This window comes from Myotis lucifugus, unplaced genomic scaffold (assembly GCF_000147115.1).
Source record: "Myotis lucifugus unplaced genomic scaffold, Myoluc2.0 scaffold_462, whole genome shotgun sequence".
Lineage (NCBI taxonomy): Eukaryota > Metazoa > Chordata > Mammalia > Chiroptera > Vespertilionidae > Myotis > Myotis lucifugus.
Genome location: NW_005871510.1, coordinates 69,551 through 89,389, shown reverse-complemented (window position 1 = coordinate 89,389; position 19,839 = coordinate 69,551). Strand labels below are relative to the sequence as shown.

Genomic DNA, 19,839 nt, shown 5'->3' with positions numbered 1-19,839 from the left:
CACTGTCTAGATTTTTTTGGTGTTTGGAAGGTAAGGTATTCCTAGCTTGGAGGGCCCATTTATGCTGTTACTTTTGTGGCACCCCTACCATCGAAGTCTCTAGACCAGCCGTGGGCAAACTACGGCCCGCCGGCCGGATCCGGCCCGTTTGAAATGAATAAAACTAAAAAAAAAAAAAAAAGACTGTACCCTTTTATGTAAATATGTTTACTTTGAATTTATATTAGTTCACACAAACACTCCATCCATGCTTTTGTTCCGGCCCTCCGGTCCAGTTTAAGAACCCATTGTGGCCCTCGAGTCAAAAAGTTTGCCCACCCCTGCTCTAGACGGATAGATTGCCATACAACAGGCACCTGGAGTTCCTCAGAGACTCCTGAACTGTAGAGGCTTTACTATAGAGTTACCCATTAAGCCTATGATGTAATTTCTTTCTTTTTTTGAAAGTTATACTGCTTACTAAATGCTTATGAATTTTATTAATCTTGTCCAAAAACAGCTTTTTAAATTTTTCTCCCTCGATTTCCCACAATTATATTGATTTCCAATTTTTATTATTTAATTCTGCTTGCTTTTTAAAAATGATGTTTTTATTGACTGTTTAGAGAAAGAAAGGGAAAGAGAAAGATAGAAACATCCATGAGAAAGAAACATTGATTGGCTATCTCCTGCTTGCCCTCTCCTGGGGAATCGAACCAGCAACCTGGGCATGTGCCCTGACCAGGAATCAAAATGACCTTTTGGTGCATGGGACAAAGCTCTAGTAACTGAGCCACAGCATCTGGGCTGCTTGTTTTGAGTTTAATTAGCTTTTTTATTTTTTTGGTTTACTAAAATGAAAACCTACATTATTTGATTATATATCTTTCTCTTCTAGTGTATTTGTTCAAAGGCACAAATTTTCCTCTAGGCATTGCATTTGCTGCATCTCACAATCTTTGAGAAGTTGTAATTTTATTTTATTTAGTTCAAATCATTTTTTATTTCTCTTGAGACTTTTTCTTTGATCCCATGTATTATTTTGAAGTGTGTCATTGAATATTAACATACATGAATGTTTATGAACTCTCTTGCTATTATTGATATTTAGATTAATGCCTGTGGTGTGAGAGCTTCTTTTATGACTTCTGATCTTCCAGATTTGTTAAGGTGTGTTTAATGTCCTGGAATATGTTGTTTTGGTGAAGGTTCCCATGTGAACTTGAAAAAAAATGTGTATTCTGCTGTGACTGTATGAAGTATTCCAATGCTTCAAAATTTTAAGACACAGATTTTAAACCATAGGTTTTAAAATCACCAATCACAATTTTATAATTGAATTTTGTTACATGGCAGTGTTCAGATCAACTCTGCTGTAATTTGTTATAAGGGGTGTTGATGGAAAGATTAAGATGCCCCAGATGCTGTGAGCAGGTGAACAAATTTCTTGACCCAGGACCTAGTGTCAGGGCCAAGACAATGAGCCAGCTGCTGTGGTTCTCTCATGTAAAATGTTCCCAAACCACATTTCCTTCTTAAAAATCTAAGGTTCACTCTAAGCAAGTCATCCAGGTAGTTTTTAGTAACAGATAAGGATGCAAGTAGTATAAGTACTAATTAAATTATAACTAGAGGCCCAATGCATGAATTTGTCCACTCACGGGGGTTCCCCAGCCCAGCCTGGGCCCTCTCACAGTCCAGGAACTCTCCGGGCTGTCCAACTGCTGCTGATGTGGGGGAGACTCCCGCCACCTCCACTGCACTCACCAGCCCTGAGCCCGACTTCTGGTTGAGTGGGGCTCTCCCTGTGGGAGTGCACTGACCACCAGGGGGCAGCTCCTGCGTTGAGCACCTGCCCCCTGGTGGTCAGTGTGCATCATAGTGACCAGTCATTACACCATGCAGTCGATTTGCATATTAGCCTTTTATTATATAGTATGTCTTATGTGTGAATTAGAATTTTGGCAAAATAAAAAATATCCTCACATGAGGTTTAAGCAACAACAAATAATAATAAATTAATTAATTAAATTAAAACAAAGATACAATTTATGTTAGAATGAGATATAATAGCAAGTTCACGCAAGTCAGATTTGCACAAAATCAAAACATTCTTCTTCACTCCTGGCTCTCTGCCTCCCTGGCCAGCCTGTCTTCCCTCAAAGCCGCAGCCAGTCTCTCTCTTGCTTTCCTCACTCTGAGATTCTGTCTCTGGATGTCTCCACGGGTGACCAGTTTCCTGCACAGAAGCTGTGGGCCCCAGAGACCTGCTCCTGGGATCATCTCTACCCCATGTAACAATTCTGCTGCGCTGGGCTGGGGACTGGTGTGTAGAGACCCAGGACCAGCACGGCCCAGGGATTCACCCGCACTTCCCGGTGCAGTTATTCTCATCAAATTTGTCACATCCAAAGTATTGAGAAGTTCCCCTTCACTGCTGCAGGCCTGGAGCCCCTGCAGTCTCCTGTAGGCACTCATCTGCTGGGGCTTCTCCAAGGTCTCCTCCTGCTGCCTGTGCCTGACCACATTGTCAGGATGGGCAGTAACCTTGGTGACTGCACTTTTAAAAATGCAGCTGGTCAGCCTCATTGGATGTTCAGTCCGTTCCCGACGTCTCCGCTTGCTCATGGCTGAAACCAGTTGTCTCTTCTTCACTAAAGTCTGGGGCATCATGTTTCTCTGGAGCTTTCCCTTTGAAAACAAAATAAAATGTAAAGTTTGAGTCAAGTGGGAGATGAAGACACCCATTGCATTTGGGCCCTCCACCCTCCTCTCCTTTTGGAGAAGTGTGTCTGTTCATCACAGTCATCGGGAAAGTTGTTGGAACTCAGTTTTGTGGACCTCAACCCAGGTAGGACTGGGGCGGGGCCAGGGATTTATATCCCCAAGTGTTCCCAGAGGATGCTGATGCTGCTAGCACAGGCACCGCACATTAACAGCCAGATCCTGGGACATCAAGCTGATATGAGCCAAGAACAGAAGAATCAAGGTCACTATCCTGTTTCAATTCCAGACCATTTCATCCACCAACTTCCTCTGAAGATGGTTCCCTCTTTCCATGTTTGTCAATGTCCACTCCACAGATGCTGATATCCTCTAATGGTGGATAGAGTCTAACCCAGTGAAGTCATGTGCCTTTCCACCCCCCAATACCCACGTTCACTTGCACACCCTAGTCCAGTGATGGCGACCCTTTTGAGCTCGGCATGTCAGCATTTTGAAAAACCCTAACTTTGGTGCTGTGTCACATATAGAAATTTTTTGCTATTTGCAACGATAGTAAAACAAAGACCTATATTTTTGATATTTATTTTATATATTTAAATGCCATTTAACAAAGAAAAATCAACCAAAAAAATGAGTTCGCGTGTCACCTCTGACACGGGTGTCATAGGTTCGCCATCACTGCCCCAGTCCCTTCTTCACTCAGATATTCTTTGGTTCATAATACAGTAAATCCTCAATTTTGTGGACCATGATGTAACAGACTTAGTACTTAACTGACAAAATTCCCAGTCCATATGTCCTGCATGAACATTTAACACTGTTAATTTTAAAATGCCTTTCACCAAGATTTGCTTATAATGGTATCAACAGGTTATATTTTGTAATTAATTCAGTTATTTTAAAATAATTTTCACTATTGATTTGAGTGGAAGGTGGAGGGAGTGTGAGGTAGAAACATCAATAATGAGAGAGAATCATTGACTGGCTGCCTCCTACATGCCCCACACTAGGGATCAAACCCGCAACCCAGGCATATGCCTCAACTGGGAATTGAACCATCACCTCCTGGTTCATAGGTTGAAGCTCAAGTACTGAACCAAGCAGACTGAGCCACTGTTATTTTTAACAAATTTCGGTGAATAAGCTAAAGATTGGAAAAAACACTGTAGCAGTTTTACTAACATAAATAAGTATTACATTTCTACAACTATAGTCTTCAAATTTAAATCCAAAAGTCACTGCTGGTCAACAGTGTTCAGAGAATGATTAGCATGTGATCACACTGCATCATGGGAGGTAACTGGGCTATTGTCCCCTGGACTGACTTTCTGCAGCAGTTTTAATGCCTGCAGGCCAAATGCTCAAGGTGACATTCATTTACTAGATCTATTCAGTATATATTTAAAACTGCCGTAATACATATAGAAAAGTTTTCTGTGAAATTAAACTTTTGTATATGCTTAATTTTAATTACACAAATGGGTCTACATAGGTGAAAATGGGAGGGCTAATTTGTCAAGTTTCTTTTTAAAAAATTATATATATTTTATTCATTCCAGAGCGGAAGAGAGAAAGAGAGATAGACACATCAATGATGAGAAAGAATCATTGGTTGGCTGCCTTCTGCTTGCCCCTAATGGGGGTCGAGTCCGCAACCTGGGCATGTGCCCATGATGGGAATCGAACCTGGGACCCTTCAGTCCATAGGCAAACACCCTATCCACTGAGCCAAAATGACTAGGGCCAAATGTTTCTTTTTTGAAAAAAACACACATGTTTTTGTTTATATCAGAGAGAGGAAGAAAGAGGGAAAGAGAGATAGAAACACCAGTGATGAGAGAGTCTTTGATCAGCTGCCTCCTGCAAGCCTGCTATGGTGGATCCCTGAGCCCCCAACGTGGGCATGTGCCCTGACTGGGATTTGAACTGTGACCTACTGGTTCATGGGTCAGCCACTGAGCCACATCGTCCCAGGCTTATTTGTCAATTTTTAAAAAAATATATATTTTATTGATTTTTTTAGAGAGGAAGGGAGAGGGATAGAGAGTTAGAAACATTGATGAGAGAGAAACATCAATCAGCTGCCTCCTGCACACCCCCTACTGGGCATGTGCCCACAACCAAGGTACATGCCGCCCTTGACTGGAATTGAACCTGGGACCCTTCAGTCCGCAGGCCAACGCTCTATCCACTGAGCCAAACCAGTTAGGCCAATTTGTCAAATTTTTAACATACGTATTGAGAAAGCCTACTTTATTATCAAACAGACTTTCAGCTTTATCAGACACTCCCCCGCCCCCTTGCCCAAATTAATCTGTTATGTCTTCACAGTTTCCATTTTTGCACAAAGACCTCCAATGTAAATAACCCGCCTAACCCTCCTTCTCTCCTCCTACTCTCTGCCCTTTAATCTGACTTAATGCAATCTATGCTTCTTAGAAGTCAGTCCAGTTCTCACATTTGTACTCCATCCACACCCTTTCTGGGCCATCCCATTCAATTCTCTGGCTACAAAAACCATTAATGAAGTAGATGTGCCCATGGAATCAATGTAATCTGCCTTCAATCCTGAGGCTCAGATAGTCATCTGCCCACTCATCCCATCACTGCTAGTATCGCTGACTCAACTCACAGAGACCAGGTGCCATGCCCAACTGACCCGTTCCCCAAATATTTCACTACTAACTCAGAGTCCCCTAGAGTCACTTGTTGGTGCTAATATCCTGTGTAAGCTAGTGCCTTTCTGGACACCAGCCACCCCGCTAGACTAAAGAATGTCTGATATGGTGTTAGGTATAAGTAGGTGATGTGAGAAACAGTCAGGCCAGGACAGAGACCTTTAGAAGGAGAGGAGGGACGGAGGATGAGAGGTTAGGAGGGATAAAGAAAAAAAAGAACTACAATTAGTGATGCCAAAGAGATTAAGGAAAAACTAACCGATGAGATGCTACCTGATTCCAGAACTGAATTTATTTATTTTTTTAATCCTCACCTGAGGATATTTTTTTTTATTGATTTTTAGAGAGGGTGGAAGAGAGAGGGAAAGACAGAGCGAAATATATATATGAGGGAAACACATCAGTGGTGGCCTCCTGCAGGAGCCCCGACCAGGGTCCAGGCCAGGTAGGAGCCTGCAACCTAGGTACATGCCCTGGTTTGGAAATGAATTACCTTTGAAGAGAATCGAATCCGGGAGCCTTGGGTCCACAGGCCGACGCTCTATCTCTTGAGCAAAACCAGCATGGGACTGAATTTTTGTTGAAATGACCAAGCACATTGTATCAAACATTTTCCAGAGAGGGGCACAATTTAAACTGTGCAGGGTCAAACACGACTTCCAATTTCTAGTGACATGGATGTTACAAAGCGAAGCCGGCCAGTGTGGCTCAGTGGTTGAGCGTAGACCTCTGAACCAGGAGGTCATGGTTTGATTCCTGGTCAGGGCATATGCCTGGGTTGTGGGCCCATTCCCAGTGTGTGGTGTGCAGGAGGCAGCTGATCATGACCCTCTCTCTCCTCATTGAGGTTTTTCTCTCTCCCTCTCCCTTCCTCTCTGAAATCATTACAAGTTTAAATATATACATATATTTAAAAATAACAACAAAATACACAAAGCAGTATCACCCTGGCTGATGTGGCCCAGTTCTGGAGCATGGTCCTATACACCAAAGTTTATGGGTTCCATTCCCGGTCAGGACAATATCTCGGTTATGGGTTCAATCCCTGCGACGGGAGGCAACCAACTGATCTCACTCTCCGCTCTCTGTTTCAAGAAAAAAACACACCAACCAATAAAACACAAAGCCAAGACTAAACAAAAACATCAGGCCTATTAACCCAAGGAAGCTTTATGTACAAAAAAGTATAAGACTTTGAACATTACTTAACAAACATTAATACCTAAGAAATGGCGTTGAGGAAGACACTTTCTTGATTTAAGAGCAACAGTCTACTAATTTCCTGAGGTTTCACAAAAGGAAAAATATACAATGGACAGTCTGGCTGCTGATAGGGAATCTGAACTCACCAGAGAAGGCTGGTTTGTCTTCATGATTGATCCAGGCTCCCCCATGGCTGCTGAGCTGTGTTGCTGGCCCACTCCTGACATCACACAGCCTGTGGCTTTCTCAAAACTGCAGTGGCTTTCTCCTCTGCTTCCCTTTTTATGGAGGAAGGGAGTGGGTAATCCCATCAGTAGATAATCCTGTCTCATATCCACCTTGTTCCTAATCTTTGTACAGAAACAAAAAGATGGGATTATTGACACAGTTCAATACTGTTACTGTTTTCAAAAAGTAATGCACTTGTGGATGGGGTGGTATTTGCAGTTTCTATCAACATTTGAATGATCAATGATTCTATCTCATCACTCATGTTTCTATCTCCCACTCCCTCTCCTTTCTTCTCTGAAATCAATAAAAATACATAAAAAACACTAATAAAATAATTCTTATGTGTTTCAAAAGAAAAAGAGCAGGAATGGAAGTTTCTATGCACAAAAATTTCCATGCACTTTATCTCAATAGAAAACCATAGAGACTGTTTAAATGTTTATTAAGAGAATATCCAAAATACTTACTTATAATTCTATATAATACACAATACAGCCAATAGCTCTAATCCAGTTTTACTCAAGGGTTTGAGCATCTGCCTTGGGCTGAAGGGTGGAGGGTTCTAATCCACTTAAGGGCACATACCTGGATAGTAGCGTTGATGCCTTGCCACTGTTGGTGTTGTGCTGGAGGCAACCAATCAACGTGTCTTTCTTATTTGCTGTTTCTCTCTCTCTCTCCCTCCCTTCTACTCTCTCTGAACAAAAAAATAAATGGAAAAATTATAGCCTCGGGTGAGGATTAACAACAGCAATAAAAAAGCAAACTACACTTCCGCCTTCCTCCTCACGCAGAGACCTAGGGTGGGCCGTGGGCGATCCGCACTGCAGCAAGTCGGGAGGAAAGGCCTCGGGCGAGCCCAGCGCTCCGGGAGCGCCCCGCGCCCTCCCCTCTGGCGCCCGGGGGCTTATTGGACAGCGGCTGGCGCCACACCTCACCCCGGGGCCGCCTTCCCTCCATCCGCTCCAGGGATCTCACCCTCGGGGGAGTCAAGAAGAAAACCTTCACTCCAAATATCATCAGTCGGAAGATCAAGGAAGAACCCAAGGAAGAAGTGACCATTAAGGAGAAGCGTGAAAGGGATAGAGACCGACAGCGAGAGGGTCATGGACGGGGCCGGGGTCGACCAGAAGTGATCCAGTCCCATTCCATCTTCGAGCAGGGCCCAGCTGAAATGATGAAGAAAAAGGGGAACTGGGATAAGACAGTGGATGTGTCGGACTTGGGACCCTCTCATATCATCAACATCAAAAAAGAGAAGAGAGAGACAGACAAAGAAACAAAACAGATCCCGCGCATGCTGGAGAAGGATGATTTCGTCGCTGACCCTGGGCTGAGGAATGACACTCGAAACATGCCTGTACAGCTGCCTCTGGCTCACTCCGGGTGGTTGTTTAAGGAAGAGAATGAAGAACCAGATATTAAACCTTGGCTGGCTGGCCCCAAGGAAGAGGACATGGAGGTGGATGTGCCCGTTGTGAAAATAAAAGAGGAGGCCAAGATGAAGGCTCCTCCCAGAGCAGCCAGAAAGACCCTGGGCCTCCCAAAAGACCTATCTGTGGCAGAGCTGCTCAGGGAGCTGAGCCTTACGCAGGAGGAAGAGCTGCTGTTCCTCCTGCTGCCAGACACGCTCTCTGGCCAGCCGCCAACTCAGGACATCAAGCCTATCAAGACAGAGGTGCAGAGTGAAGATGGACAGATGGTGGTCGTGAAGCAGGAGAAAGACCGGGAAGCCAGGCTGGCAGAGAATGCTTGTACCCTGGCTGACCTGACAGAGGGTCAGGTTGGCAAGCTGCTCATCCGAAAGTCAGGAAAGGTACAGCTCCTCCGGGACAAGGTGGCTCTGGATGTAACAATGGGAACCGCCTGCTCGTTCCTGCAGGAGCTGGTGTCCGTGGGGCTTGGAGACAGTAGGAAGGGAGACATGACAGTCCTAGGACACGTAAAGCACAAACTTGTATGTTCCCCCGATTTTGAATCCCTCTTGGATCACAAACACTGGTAAAATGAGCAGATGGAGGATGATGGTGACTGCCCATGGCTGCTGCCTGTCCCAGACGTTTTGTTCAAAATCTGTGCGACCCGGAACAGGCCTGTTCACCCACTCCAGCCTCTGGCAGCCATTGTCCCAGTTTTCCCCACCGGGCCCATGTGGTTCGCTCCCACAGCAGCTGTGAATGGCACAGCGACCTTCCCACAGCATGGATGCTGCATGTCCTTGCTGCTGGGGGACTTGTCCCTTCTATTTATTATTATATTTATGCTTTATCTCTTCAGCTGACTCCATCTTTCCCAGGTGCAGAGGGGAGGGTCTGTGGAAGAGTACAGGCTCCTCATGGTGACCATCTGGGTTCTCGCTGTGGGAAGTGTAAGAACTGCTGCTGCTGCTGCTGCTCTCGCTCCCTCCTTCCTCCTGAGGGGCAGTCGGAGAGCAGGGAATGTTTTAGTTGGAGTCTCAGTACTCAGGCCCAGCTCCATCAGTGACTAGTAGTGTGACCTTGGACAAACCACCCAACCTTTCTGAGCCTCATATTCCTCGTTTGATAAAAATGAGGACAATACCTACCTCACAAGGTTGGTGTGAGGATTAAATGCAATGTTGTAGATGAAAACTCCTTGCATAAGGCCCCCACATGTACAGTAGTCACTCAATAAATGTTAGTTTCCCTTCAAAAAAAAAGTAAACTAACATTGTGTACATTTGCATTTTACCTAATTACTGACAAATTTGAGATTACTCAACCATCTTACTCTTTCCTTCCCTTTTACCTCATTGAAGTTCCTTTACTTTCTACTTCACTGACATTGATTTAACTATTTCATTCCACTGTTCCCTCTAGTAACTTGTTAATTGCAATCATGTACAAATCTTTGCATAATTACATTAATGATTAAATCATGCATCCTTTATTTAACACACTATAGTACTATAGTACAATTAATTACTTTTCCCACCACCCCAAATCTAAAACCTTAGAACCCTTTCAAGTCTATTTTGAAGCTTCCTTACTTTTGCATTACTGTTGTCATGCATTTTTTTAAAAAATACTTTTATTGATTTCAGAGAGTAAGGAAGAGGAAGAGATAGAAACATCAATGATGAGAGAGAATCATTGATTGGCTGCCTCCTGCACACCCCGCACTGGGGATGGAGTCTGGAACCCAGGCATGTGCCCTTGACCGGAATCGAACCTGGGACCCTTCAGTCCGCAGGCCGACGCTCTATCCACTGAGCCAAACCAGCTAGTGCTGTCATGCATTTTAATTCTACATACAGTATATTTTCTTCTTTATGAGAGATTTCAAGAATTGCTTCATAGAACTAAATTGATTTTTATTTACTTATAAATTATCTTTTTCTTTCCTCTTCATTTTATCTGCATTTCTGGTTTTCAATCTGGGATATTTTCCTTTGGACTTAATAACTCACTTGTGTATTTTTTTCAGTTAAAGGTGGCTAACAAGTGTTGCACTTTAAGTGTTCCTTAAGACATCTTTATTTTGGGCAATATTGTTTCTGGGTATAGAATTCTGATTTGATGTGAGAGTTCTTTTAACATTTACAAAATGGTGCTCTGTTGATGTCTATCTTATTTATGTTTAGACCATATTCTTGCTTATTTGGGCTCTGTCTTCTCCAATACTATATATATATATATATAAACATATATATATATTTTCTTTTTTGATTTCAGAGAGGAAGGGAGAGGGAGAAAGAGAAACATCAATGATGAGAGAGAATCATTAATCAGCTGCCTCCTGCATGCTCCCTACTGGGGATGGAGCCTGCAATCTGGGCATGTGCCCTTGACCAGAATCAAACCTGGGACCCTTTAGTCTGCAGGCCGATACTCTACTCACTGAGCCAAACCGGCTAGGGCTCCAATATCTTTTACATTCACTTTAGGTTCCATTCAGCCATTTAACATAATTATATATATTTTTTACATTCAATATTAGTTTATAATAGTTTCAGGTATATTACATAGTGGTTAGACATTTATATAATTTAAAAAGTGATCATCTCAGTAAGTGTACTACCCACCTGGCACCATACATAGCTATTACAATATTGTTGACTCTATTTCCTATGCTGTACTTTACAGCTATGACCACATAATAGCTACTAATTTGCATTTCTTAATTTATTCTCTTTTTAACCAAGCCCCCTCCTAACTAGCAGCCATCAGTTTGTATTCTGTATCTATAAATCTGTTTCCACTGTTGTTTTTTAAATATATTTTTATTCATTTCAGAGAGGAAGGGAGAGGGAGGGAGAATATCAATGGTGAGAGAATATCATTGATCAGCTGGCTGCCTCCTGGGCGCCCCACATTGGGGATCAAGCCTACAACCTGGGTATGTGCCCTGACCAGGAATGGAACCGTGACCTCCTGGTTCATAGGTCAATGCTCAACCACTGAGCCACACCATCTGGGCAAGTTGTTGTTGTTCATTTATGTTGTTCTCTATATTCACATATCAGTGAAAACATGTGGCATTTGTCTTTCTCTATCTGACTTATTTCACTTAGCATAATACCTTCAGCTCCCTGGGAATTGTCACTAATGCACAGGCTGGGGCGTGGCTTAGCTGCCCTGGGAACAGCAGCCAGCAGGCATTTAAACTGCTGCAGGTAAGGCAGGGCTGGGTGGGTGGGTGTGAGGAGATTAACCAAAGGACTTGTATGTAGAAGTGTATAATCCAGGGACACAGACCATAGTGTGGTGAGGGCCTGGGGCAGGGCCTGGGGCAGGGTGGGGGCTAGAAGTGCTCAATGGTGGGAAAAAGGGGACATCTGTAATACTTCCAACAATAAAGATTGAAAAACCCCCAAAATGCTGCAGAAAGTCACGCCACAGGATAACAGAACAAATTACCCGCAATGCAGTGTGATCACGTGTCAATATTCCTGGAATATTGCTTACCAGCAGGGTCTTGGGTTTAAATATGTAGACTATAGTTGTAGGTATGTAATACTTAATCATGCCCGCAAAATTACTACAGTGGTTTTTCCCAGCATATGGCCTATTCGCTAAAATTTGTTTAAAATAACAGTGAATTAATAACAAAACATAACCTGTTGATTTAATTGTAAGCAAATCTTGGTTGAAAGCATTTTAAAATTAACAGGGTTTTAATTTTCATATATGACATACGGACCAGAAATTTTGTCCCTTAAATCCGAAGTTCATTAAATCGAGGTCAAATAAATCTAGGACTTACTGTGCACAAACTAAAACACCTGGGCCTGAGATGTCAGGAACAATTGCACCGCCCACTATGTCAGCTCCAGTCCCTCCATGTCCAGCTCTCAGCACAGCCAGGGAGACCGGGACCCCAGGAAGCAGCAGTCATTGCTGGAGGAGCAGAGGGTGGTGAGAAGCGGAGGTCCCACCTGGGCAGCGATGCCTGTCTTCTCAGCTCTGTCCGCCAAAGCCCGCATGAGGGACAGACCTTGGTCAGTGCCAGGGGCCCTGGTTCCCTCTGACCCAGGGGAAGGGCTTGGACCACAGGCATCCCTGTCAGGGCTCAGAGTCCCTCCATCCCTCCCTGAGCCCTGTTTCCTCCCCTGGGGCTCAGCTGTTCCCTAGGGCAGCCTGCAGCTGCTGTTTCCTCCAGCTCAGCACCTGGCCAGCCCCACCTCAGACAGTGCCCTCCATCACCCCCCACCCCTGGAGGCCTGTGCTCCCCTCACCACCCCTCCCCCCCATCTGGGTAAGTGTGGAGATATTTTAGTTCCCACAAATTGCAAGGGAGAGGGCGGTCTCCTGACATCTGGAGTGTAGTGGTCAGGGATGCTGTTCAATATCCTTCAATGCCCAGCGCAGCCCCACCACAGGGAATTATCCCATCTCAATGTCAAGAGTGCTGAGCTGGGGAAACCCTGTTATAGGGCCTTAAAACCTCCAAAGTCTTGAATTTACTGTGGAACTCATTTACAATTCAGCCCTAAGTGATGAACCCGTTTTCAGCGAGTCACATAAAATCTCTATCCAGCCAAGTGAGTTCCGCAAATCAAATGCACCAGCAGGAAGCTTCTTGCTTCCTCTTGGCCGGAGAATCCCGTCAAGTCCACCAGGCGGGGTCTTCCCTCAGTATAGCCTAAAGCAGTGAATACAAAACTGAAAGGTGAATGGGTGGTCTTTCTACCCAACAACTGTATTCCTCCCTGGGAAGGGCCTCAAAAGCAATCTTTGTGCCCCTTTTCTCCGGACAAAAAAGCATCTCTGGAGCTCAAGTTTGTGTTGAAACCAGCCGCCCAGTCCACTTGTCCCCAGTGATGCGTGGATTTCTGTGTGAGCAGGTGAGGACCATGTGTGAACTGTAGCCATAGGTGCTGGCAGTCTCCCTGGTGCAGAGAAACTGCCAATGGGCTTCCCTGTGCTCAGGCCGTAAACACACAGGGTCACTAAGACTTTCAAGTCAAAAATTAAATCACTCGATTTGTTTATAAAATATTCGAACGTCTAAACTTTTCATTAATTTTTGCATTTTGTTGGAAACTAAGAGATGTGTTTACAGTGAAAGGCACAGAGGACATGGGTGTGGGCAAAGCTGTAGTCGAGTGAGGAATGACTACAAATGGTAAAGAAATGTGTACCTTTTTTCAGCCCAAACCTCCATCTTCTAGTAATTTGCCAAAATGAGTAACACAAAGGGCAAGAGGAGAGGCACCAGCTATATGTTCTCCAGGCCTTTTACAAAACACAGGGTTGTTTCTTTGGCCACATACACGTGAATCTATAAGAAAGGTGATATTGTGCACATCAAGGGAATGGGCACTGTTCAAAAAGGAATGCCCCACAAATATTACTATGGGCAAAACTGGATGAGTCTACAGTGTCACCCAGCGTATGGTGGGCATGGTTGTAAACAAACAAGTTAAAGGAAAGATTCTTGCCAAGAGAATTAACGTGCCATTGAGCACATGGACATTGCGGACAGATCACGAGAATTCTCGTGTTTCCTGTTCTAAGGCTTGTGGCCAATCACAAGAATTCTTTAAAAAGATATTAGCTTGTAAGAACATGTAATAAATAATTTCAAAATGCAATGGGTATTTAACTTTAAAGCGTGCCTTTAACATTTATGTAAAATGTTTTTTTGTACTCGTTCAATAGAAACTTATCTGGCCACTGGGTACAGCTAGCAATAAAACTACTGGTCCGCAATGTGTTAGGTATTCTAAGAGCCAAGTTAGCTTCCTGAAACGTGTGAAGGAAAATGATCAGAAAACGAGGAAGCCAAAGAGAAAGATACCTGGGTTCAACTGAAGCAACAACCTGTTCCACCCAGAGAAGCACAGTTTGTGAGAATCAATGGAAAGGAGTCTGAGCTGCCGGAACCCATTCCCTATAAATTCATGGCATGATAAGTGTAAAAAACAAAATAAACAAAACAAAACAAAAACAAACAAAAAACCCACCTTTGTACTGTTAAGAAAAAGAAAGAAGTGTAGCAATATATTGGGTTATATCAGTAATAGACACAATCTGCATAACAATACAGCCACCAAAATGGCAAGAGGGAACAGAGCTTGATTAGGAGGAAACTCTGAGATGTCCTACATTAAATCAGAGTGGCTGGAAAGTGAGAAAGAAAGACAGAACTGCTAGCCTGTTAATAGCTGTAAACCCCTCAACAAATACTAACAGACCAGAAACTGGCAGGCTCCTGCTCCAATCCTTTTCTTTTTTTTAAAATTTATTTTCCTATTGATTTTTAGAGAGCGTGGGAGAGGGAAAGACGTAGAGAAACATTGATGTGACAGAAACATATCGATCGGTTGCTTCCTGCACACACCCCGACCAGAGCCCGGGCAGGAGGGAGCCTGCAACTGAGTTATGTACCCTTGACCAGAATTGAACCCAGGACCGTTTGGTCTGCAGGCCGATGCTCTATTCACTGAGCCAAACTGGCTAGGCTCCTGCTCCAATTCTTGATGATTGATTGCTGACAGCTTTAGAACCTCATTCTTGCTCTTCCCCTGGTGCCCCACATCTGTACATGGTGGTGAGAAAGCCTTAGTGTGCCCTCTTGTGGTAGCAAATGATTGAATTCTCACAAGCTCCTGCCCTTGTGTGTGAACTCTCACACTAGCTCACCCTGTAACCTCCTAAAACAGTGGTTCCCAACCTTCCTAATGCCGCGACCCTTTAATACAGTTCCTCATGTTGTGGTGACCCCCAATTCCATTGTTACAAATGGAACATAATTAAAGCATAGTGATTAATCACAAAACAATATGTAATTATATATGTGTTTTCCGATGGTCTTAGGCAACCCCTGTGAAAGGGTCGTTCGACCCCCAAAGGGGTCGTGACCCACAGGTTGAGAACCGCTGGTCTAGATCTTCCTGAGTAGCATTCTTACGATGTAACAATGTGCAAGCTTGCACATAAGGGATCTTATCCCATTTACCAGAACTCTGGCAAAACAACTCCAATTGCAAAACAGTAGAGTAGTTCCAAAAACTATTTAGGGGTCATTTCATCTTCAGACCCCAAAACATACATCGGCCAAGCTGTGTTACAATAGAAAAATCATCTCTTTCTTAGTCATTGCCTCATAGCTGCAGGTGGACCAATTAGTCAAAATACGACCCAGGCTCTCCAAGTTTCGACTGCCTGCCACCATGGAAACCAAACTTGTGAGACAGATGCTGGTGAACGAGGAAAGAGGTTTATTCGCATGCTTGCATCTCCAGAAGATGGGGGACTCTTATTCAAAGGCTATTTTATCATCTCAGCGCAGGCAGGGGTTTTTATAGGAAGGGAGAGGGAAAGCGGAGCAAAGAGATCTGTAGGAGGGGCGGTGGATGTGCAGGCAGTGTCCTTGCTGGTCCTGATATGGACTGGTAATGTCAGCATGCTGGAACTGGGCAGTGCTAGCCAAATTCCTGCAGTTGGGCACTCTGTGTCAATCAAAGTCATGGTGAAGGCCATTTCTTGTACAAGCAGGAACTGGAATTGCTGATGTCTGCAAAGGAAACAGTATGTGAGCTCCTTTGATCAGTTTTTTGGTACATTTTACTCTAATTCCATTTCATGGTTAGTCAGAGTAGTATAAAGTTTTTATTCCCTGCTACAATTAGGGATATTATGGTCATTTGTATTTCAAATATAAATTTAAGACAAATTTAATTAAACTATAATGCAAAAGCTGATCTGAATAAAATTTCCTTCCAGTGTAAAAATGTACACTCAAGAATATAATGAACACACCTGACACCCTGTAGTTAGACTGAGAAGAGTCTTTGTTCCCAGGCTGGGGATGGGGTGAAGGGGTTTGAACTTCTTATCAGAGGCAAATGCTCTGGGATTCTTTCTCTTAAGGACCAATGGAGTGGGGTTGGGGAAGGGATCAGTGGAAGCTCAATGATTGAAAGAATCAAAGGTTAAAATGTGCACCTGAGACCTGTATAATTTTGTTAACCAGTGTCACTCCAATAACTTCAATAAAAAAGGGGGGGAGGATTTAAATAAAAAACATAAATAAGTAAATAAAAATTATGAAAAAGAAATAAAATTAATCCAGACTCTTTTAAAGATAGTGCCTGACTTTTCAGTGTCTGTGTTTCTAAACAAAGGTCACAACAGTTCCACGAGTGGCCTCACAGCCTCACTCCAAGCCCTTGACCCCTAGAGGACTTAAGACACTTTGTTCCAATAAGACCTGGCCCGACCCTCTTGTCTGTTCTGCTCGGCCTGCAACAGGGGCCCTCGAGTTCACAAAGAGCTGGGTGACCACAACTTGGGAAGTCCCAGGCCAGGAAAAAGTTGAATTTATCTAAAAGCACTGTGTGCCCAACAGGGGAACGTGTTTCCCAGAAGCCTGTATTTGCCCGCAGCTGTCACTCAGGAACGTGGGGGCGCAGCCTTGAGAACTGTCCAATCAGGGGCGTCGCTGGGGCAGGTGGGTGGGGCAACGCACCCGGAAGTCGTGGACCTCCTAGTATCCTCAGGTGTGCTGAGGGCCTCGGTAGCTCACCTGCTAAAGTGTTTGGTGGGTGTGCGGCAGCCTCTGTCCACGTGATCTGCACCGGAGGTGGCAGGCGTAGGCCGGACTCGGGGAGACCCAGGGCACCTAGAGATGGTGAGTGTGCGCGCGGGTGCGGAGACGCCCCGGCGGGGCGGGGGGGCTTGTTGGCAGCGGCGATTTTTGGACCGGACTTTCCCTCTTCACCGGGGGAGTCTGCGGATTCCAGTCCCTTAGGGGCGCCGCTCGGACCTCGGTCCCCCGTGGTTCGTAACGAGGGGCCTGGGGCGGCTGCCGGTCCCCCGGGCGTCCTGTTCGGTCACTGCCAGCGGTGACATCGGTCCAGGAATCTGTCTGGGCGGCTCTGCGCCCGCAGCACCCTTTCCCCCTGGTGCAGGGACCATGGAGAGTCATCAGGGGACAGTCGTGACTCGGTCTGCAGGGTTTGTGCGAGGAAGCACCTGTGGTGGTGGTGGTGGTGGGCGGGGGGTCCCCAGTCTTTCCTCCTCCCCCAAGGGGACAAGTTTTCTCCCGAGTTTTCCAAATGTGTGGGAAGCAGGGTCTCAGATCCAGGACTGTGGTCCTAGCCTGTCTCTTTCTGGGACTGGCAACAATTCCCAAATTTCCAGTTCCCTCCTCGAATTCCGGAGCCAACTTTCTCTCCTCTAGTCCCCGCATCGTTATCAACTATTTGTCCTCTGTGATGCATTTCAGACAGACCCAGTATTTTTATTGTTCTTTTTCCACAGAATCATTGCTGTTGTTTGTTTGTTTGTTTGAGTGTGGCTATTTTATAAGAGAGAAAAGGCAAGAATAGCCACCTGGAACTTCTTTCTGTGAAATCCTGGGCCTCTCCCCCTGGATCTTTCCTTTGGGGATTCCCTTGGGTGGAGTTTGCTGTTTGGAAATTTTCCTGGGTGAGCTCTCCTGTCAGCAATCCAGGAACCCTCCCTGGATTTCTCACCTTGAAAATGACTTAAAAGACCATAAAATACTTCCAAAAGTGCAAAAAGAAATGGGTGAATTTCAGAAAAAAAATTCTGTGATTACATTTTATTTTTGTATCTTTCACTCTTTCTTCTGCTGAGCATGTGCAGTAAGTGTGTGAGGTCTGGTTTTTACTTTTGTGGGTTTTCCAATCAAATTGCGTGGTTTAGACTTGCAGAGCAGATGTGTTCCAGTATGATTAGTTACTTACAAACCAGTTTCTTTTACTAGAAATATAAGTAACTGACATCTTTTTCTGAAAGGAATAGACATTTGGGTTTTTTTAGTTGAACTAGGAAAAGACCCTTACGATTTTCTTCTGTTCTTTCCATATAAATGCTGTATTTAAGTGATTTTGCTGGATCATCCAAACTCTGGGTTTGTGTCATTTAGGAACCTTTACACAGAGAAGTTACAGCCCTGGAAAGCGGGGGATGGGTGCGTATAATGGAGTTGGGAGTGGGGCTACCCTTTCTGAGGTGCGCTTGTGGTCTCTAAGGCCAGGCCATTTTTAGATTTTACGTATGAGCTTTCCATTCACAGTGCAGTTGACCTCAAGTCTAATTTATGCATATTGAGAAAGTCTATGTAGAAGTTGGGGTTCCAACTTCTAGACCAGTGATGGCGAACCTTTTGAGCTCGGCGAGTCAGCATTTTGAAAACCCTAACTTAACTCTGGTGCCGTGTCACATATAGAAATTTTTTGATCTTTGCAACCATAGTAAAACAAAGACTTATATTTTTGATATTTATTTTATATATTTAAATGCTATTTAACAAAGAAAAATCAACCAAAAAAATGAGTTCGCGTGTCACCTCTGACACGCGTGTCATAGGTTCGCCATCACTGTTCTAGACAGAGGGTTTATGAATCGGGGGGTGCATTTGGTCAGAACTTAAACTGAATCTGGCTGAGAGTTTCCTCAGTGTGAGAATGGAAGCCTGGGGAGGAAGTGCCTCCATGCTTACAGGAGAGGGAAGAGGATGTGTGGAGCTCCCAGAGTTCAATTCTGGGTCTGCTCAGGTGTCCCTCCCATCCATGCTTAGGGCCTGACCCACTCCAGGGGTCCTGTCTCGGTCAGAGGTGTCTAGACCCCATGTTTGTTTGCAGTTATGTTCACCTTACTGAATGTGGGTTTCCTTTGGAATTGTCTTGATTCCATAATTTGTTTTTTCTCTTGTTGGATTTTTCTCTCAAATGAATATTGCAGCCCTTTGCCTCTAGTTTCCATTAACACGTGGGCTTTTAATATTTAAGTTGATTGAGAGATACCATGTAATGCAAGGTAATTGTGGAACCAAGTTGAATTTTGTCTCCACTCAGGCCAGAGAACCTAAAGATGTCAGATGAATGATTTTAAGTTCTCAGGTGCTTTTTCCAAATTTAGGTCAGTTTCGTATGTGCCTTTCCCTAAAGTACTTTGACATGTAAAAGGCTATACTATTCCTAAGGTAAGTTAACTGCTGTTTTAATAGATGTGAAGGAAAAAGAAAATAATTTCAATTTTCATAGATTTGAGAAACACATCAAAGTATGTGTAAGCCTATGTAAATACTTGAAACTTATAGTACATTTCAGAGCTTAATTGCAAACCCTAATGTATTATATTGACTCATTTCTTTCATATATCCTTATTATGAAACTAGAGGCCCCATGCAGGAAGTGGGGGTGGGGGGTGGGGGCGTCCCTCAGCCCGACCTGTGCCCTCTTGCAGTCCAGTACCCCTCAGGGGATGTCCGCCTGCTGGCTTAGGCCTGGCAGGGAGCAGGCCTAAGCCGGCAGGTGGACATCCCTCTCGCAGTCTGGGAACCCTCACTACTTATTGCCCACCTGCTTGCTGCTCCTTCCACTGGGCTCACTGCTCCTTAGCGCTGCTGCAGAGGTGGGAGAAGCTCCTGCCACCACCAATGCACTTACCAGCCGTGAGCCTGGCTTCTGGCTGAGCGGTGCTCCCCCTGTGAGAGTGCACTGACTATCAGGGAGCAGCTCCTGCATTGAGTGTCTGCCCCCTGGTGGTCAGTGTGCATCATAGTGACCGGTCGTTCTATCTAC

At 44.5% G+C, this 19,839-nt stretch overlaps 1 protein-coding gene and 1 pseudogene across 1 annotated transcript in view; both read left to right on the top strand.

The window, feature by feature from the left end:
* The first annotated feature begins 3,995 nt into the window (after positions 1-3,995).
* Positions 3,996-9,498, top strand: LOC102430789 (annotated as a pseudogene).
* A 7,282-nt stretch (positions 9,499-16,780) lies between these two features.
* LOC102425199 (zinc finger protein 564-like) overlaps positions 16,781-19,839 on the top strand; it is a 16,735-nt gene continuing 13,676 nt past the window's right edge. The window contains exon 1 of the mRNA XM_006103076.3: positions 16,781-16,916. Coding sequence (XP_006103138.1) covers positions 16,914-16,916 — 3 coding nt within the window. The 5' untranslated portion in view covers positions 16,781-16,913. The remainder of the gene's footprint in view (positions 16,917-19,839) is intronic.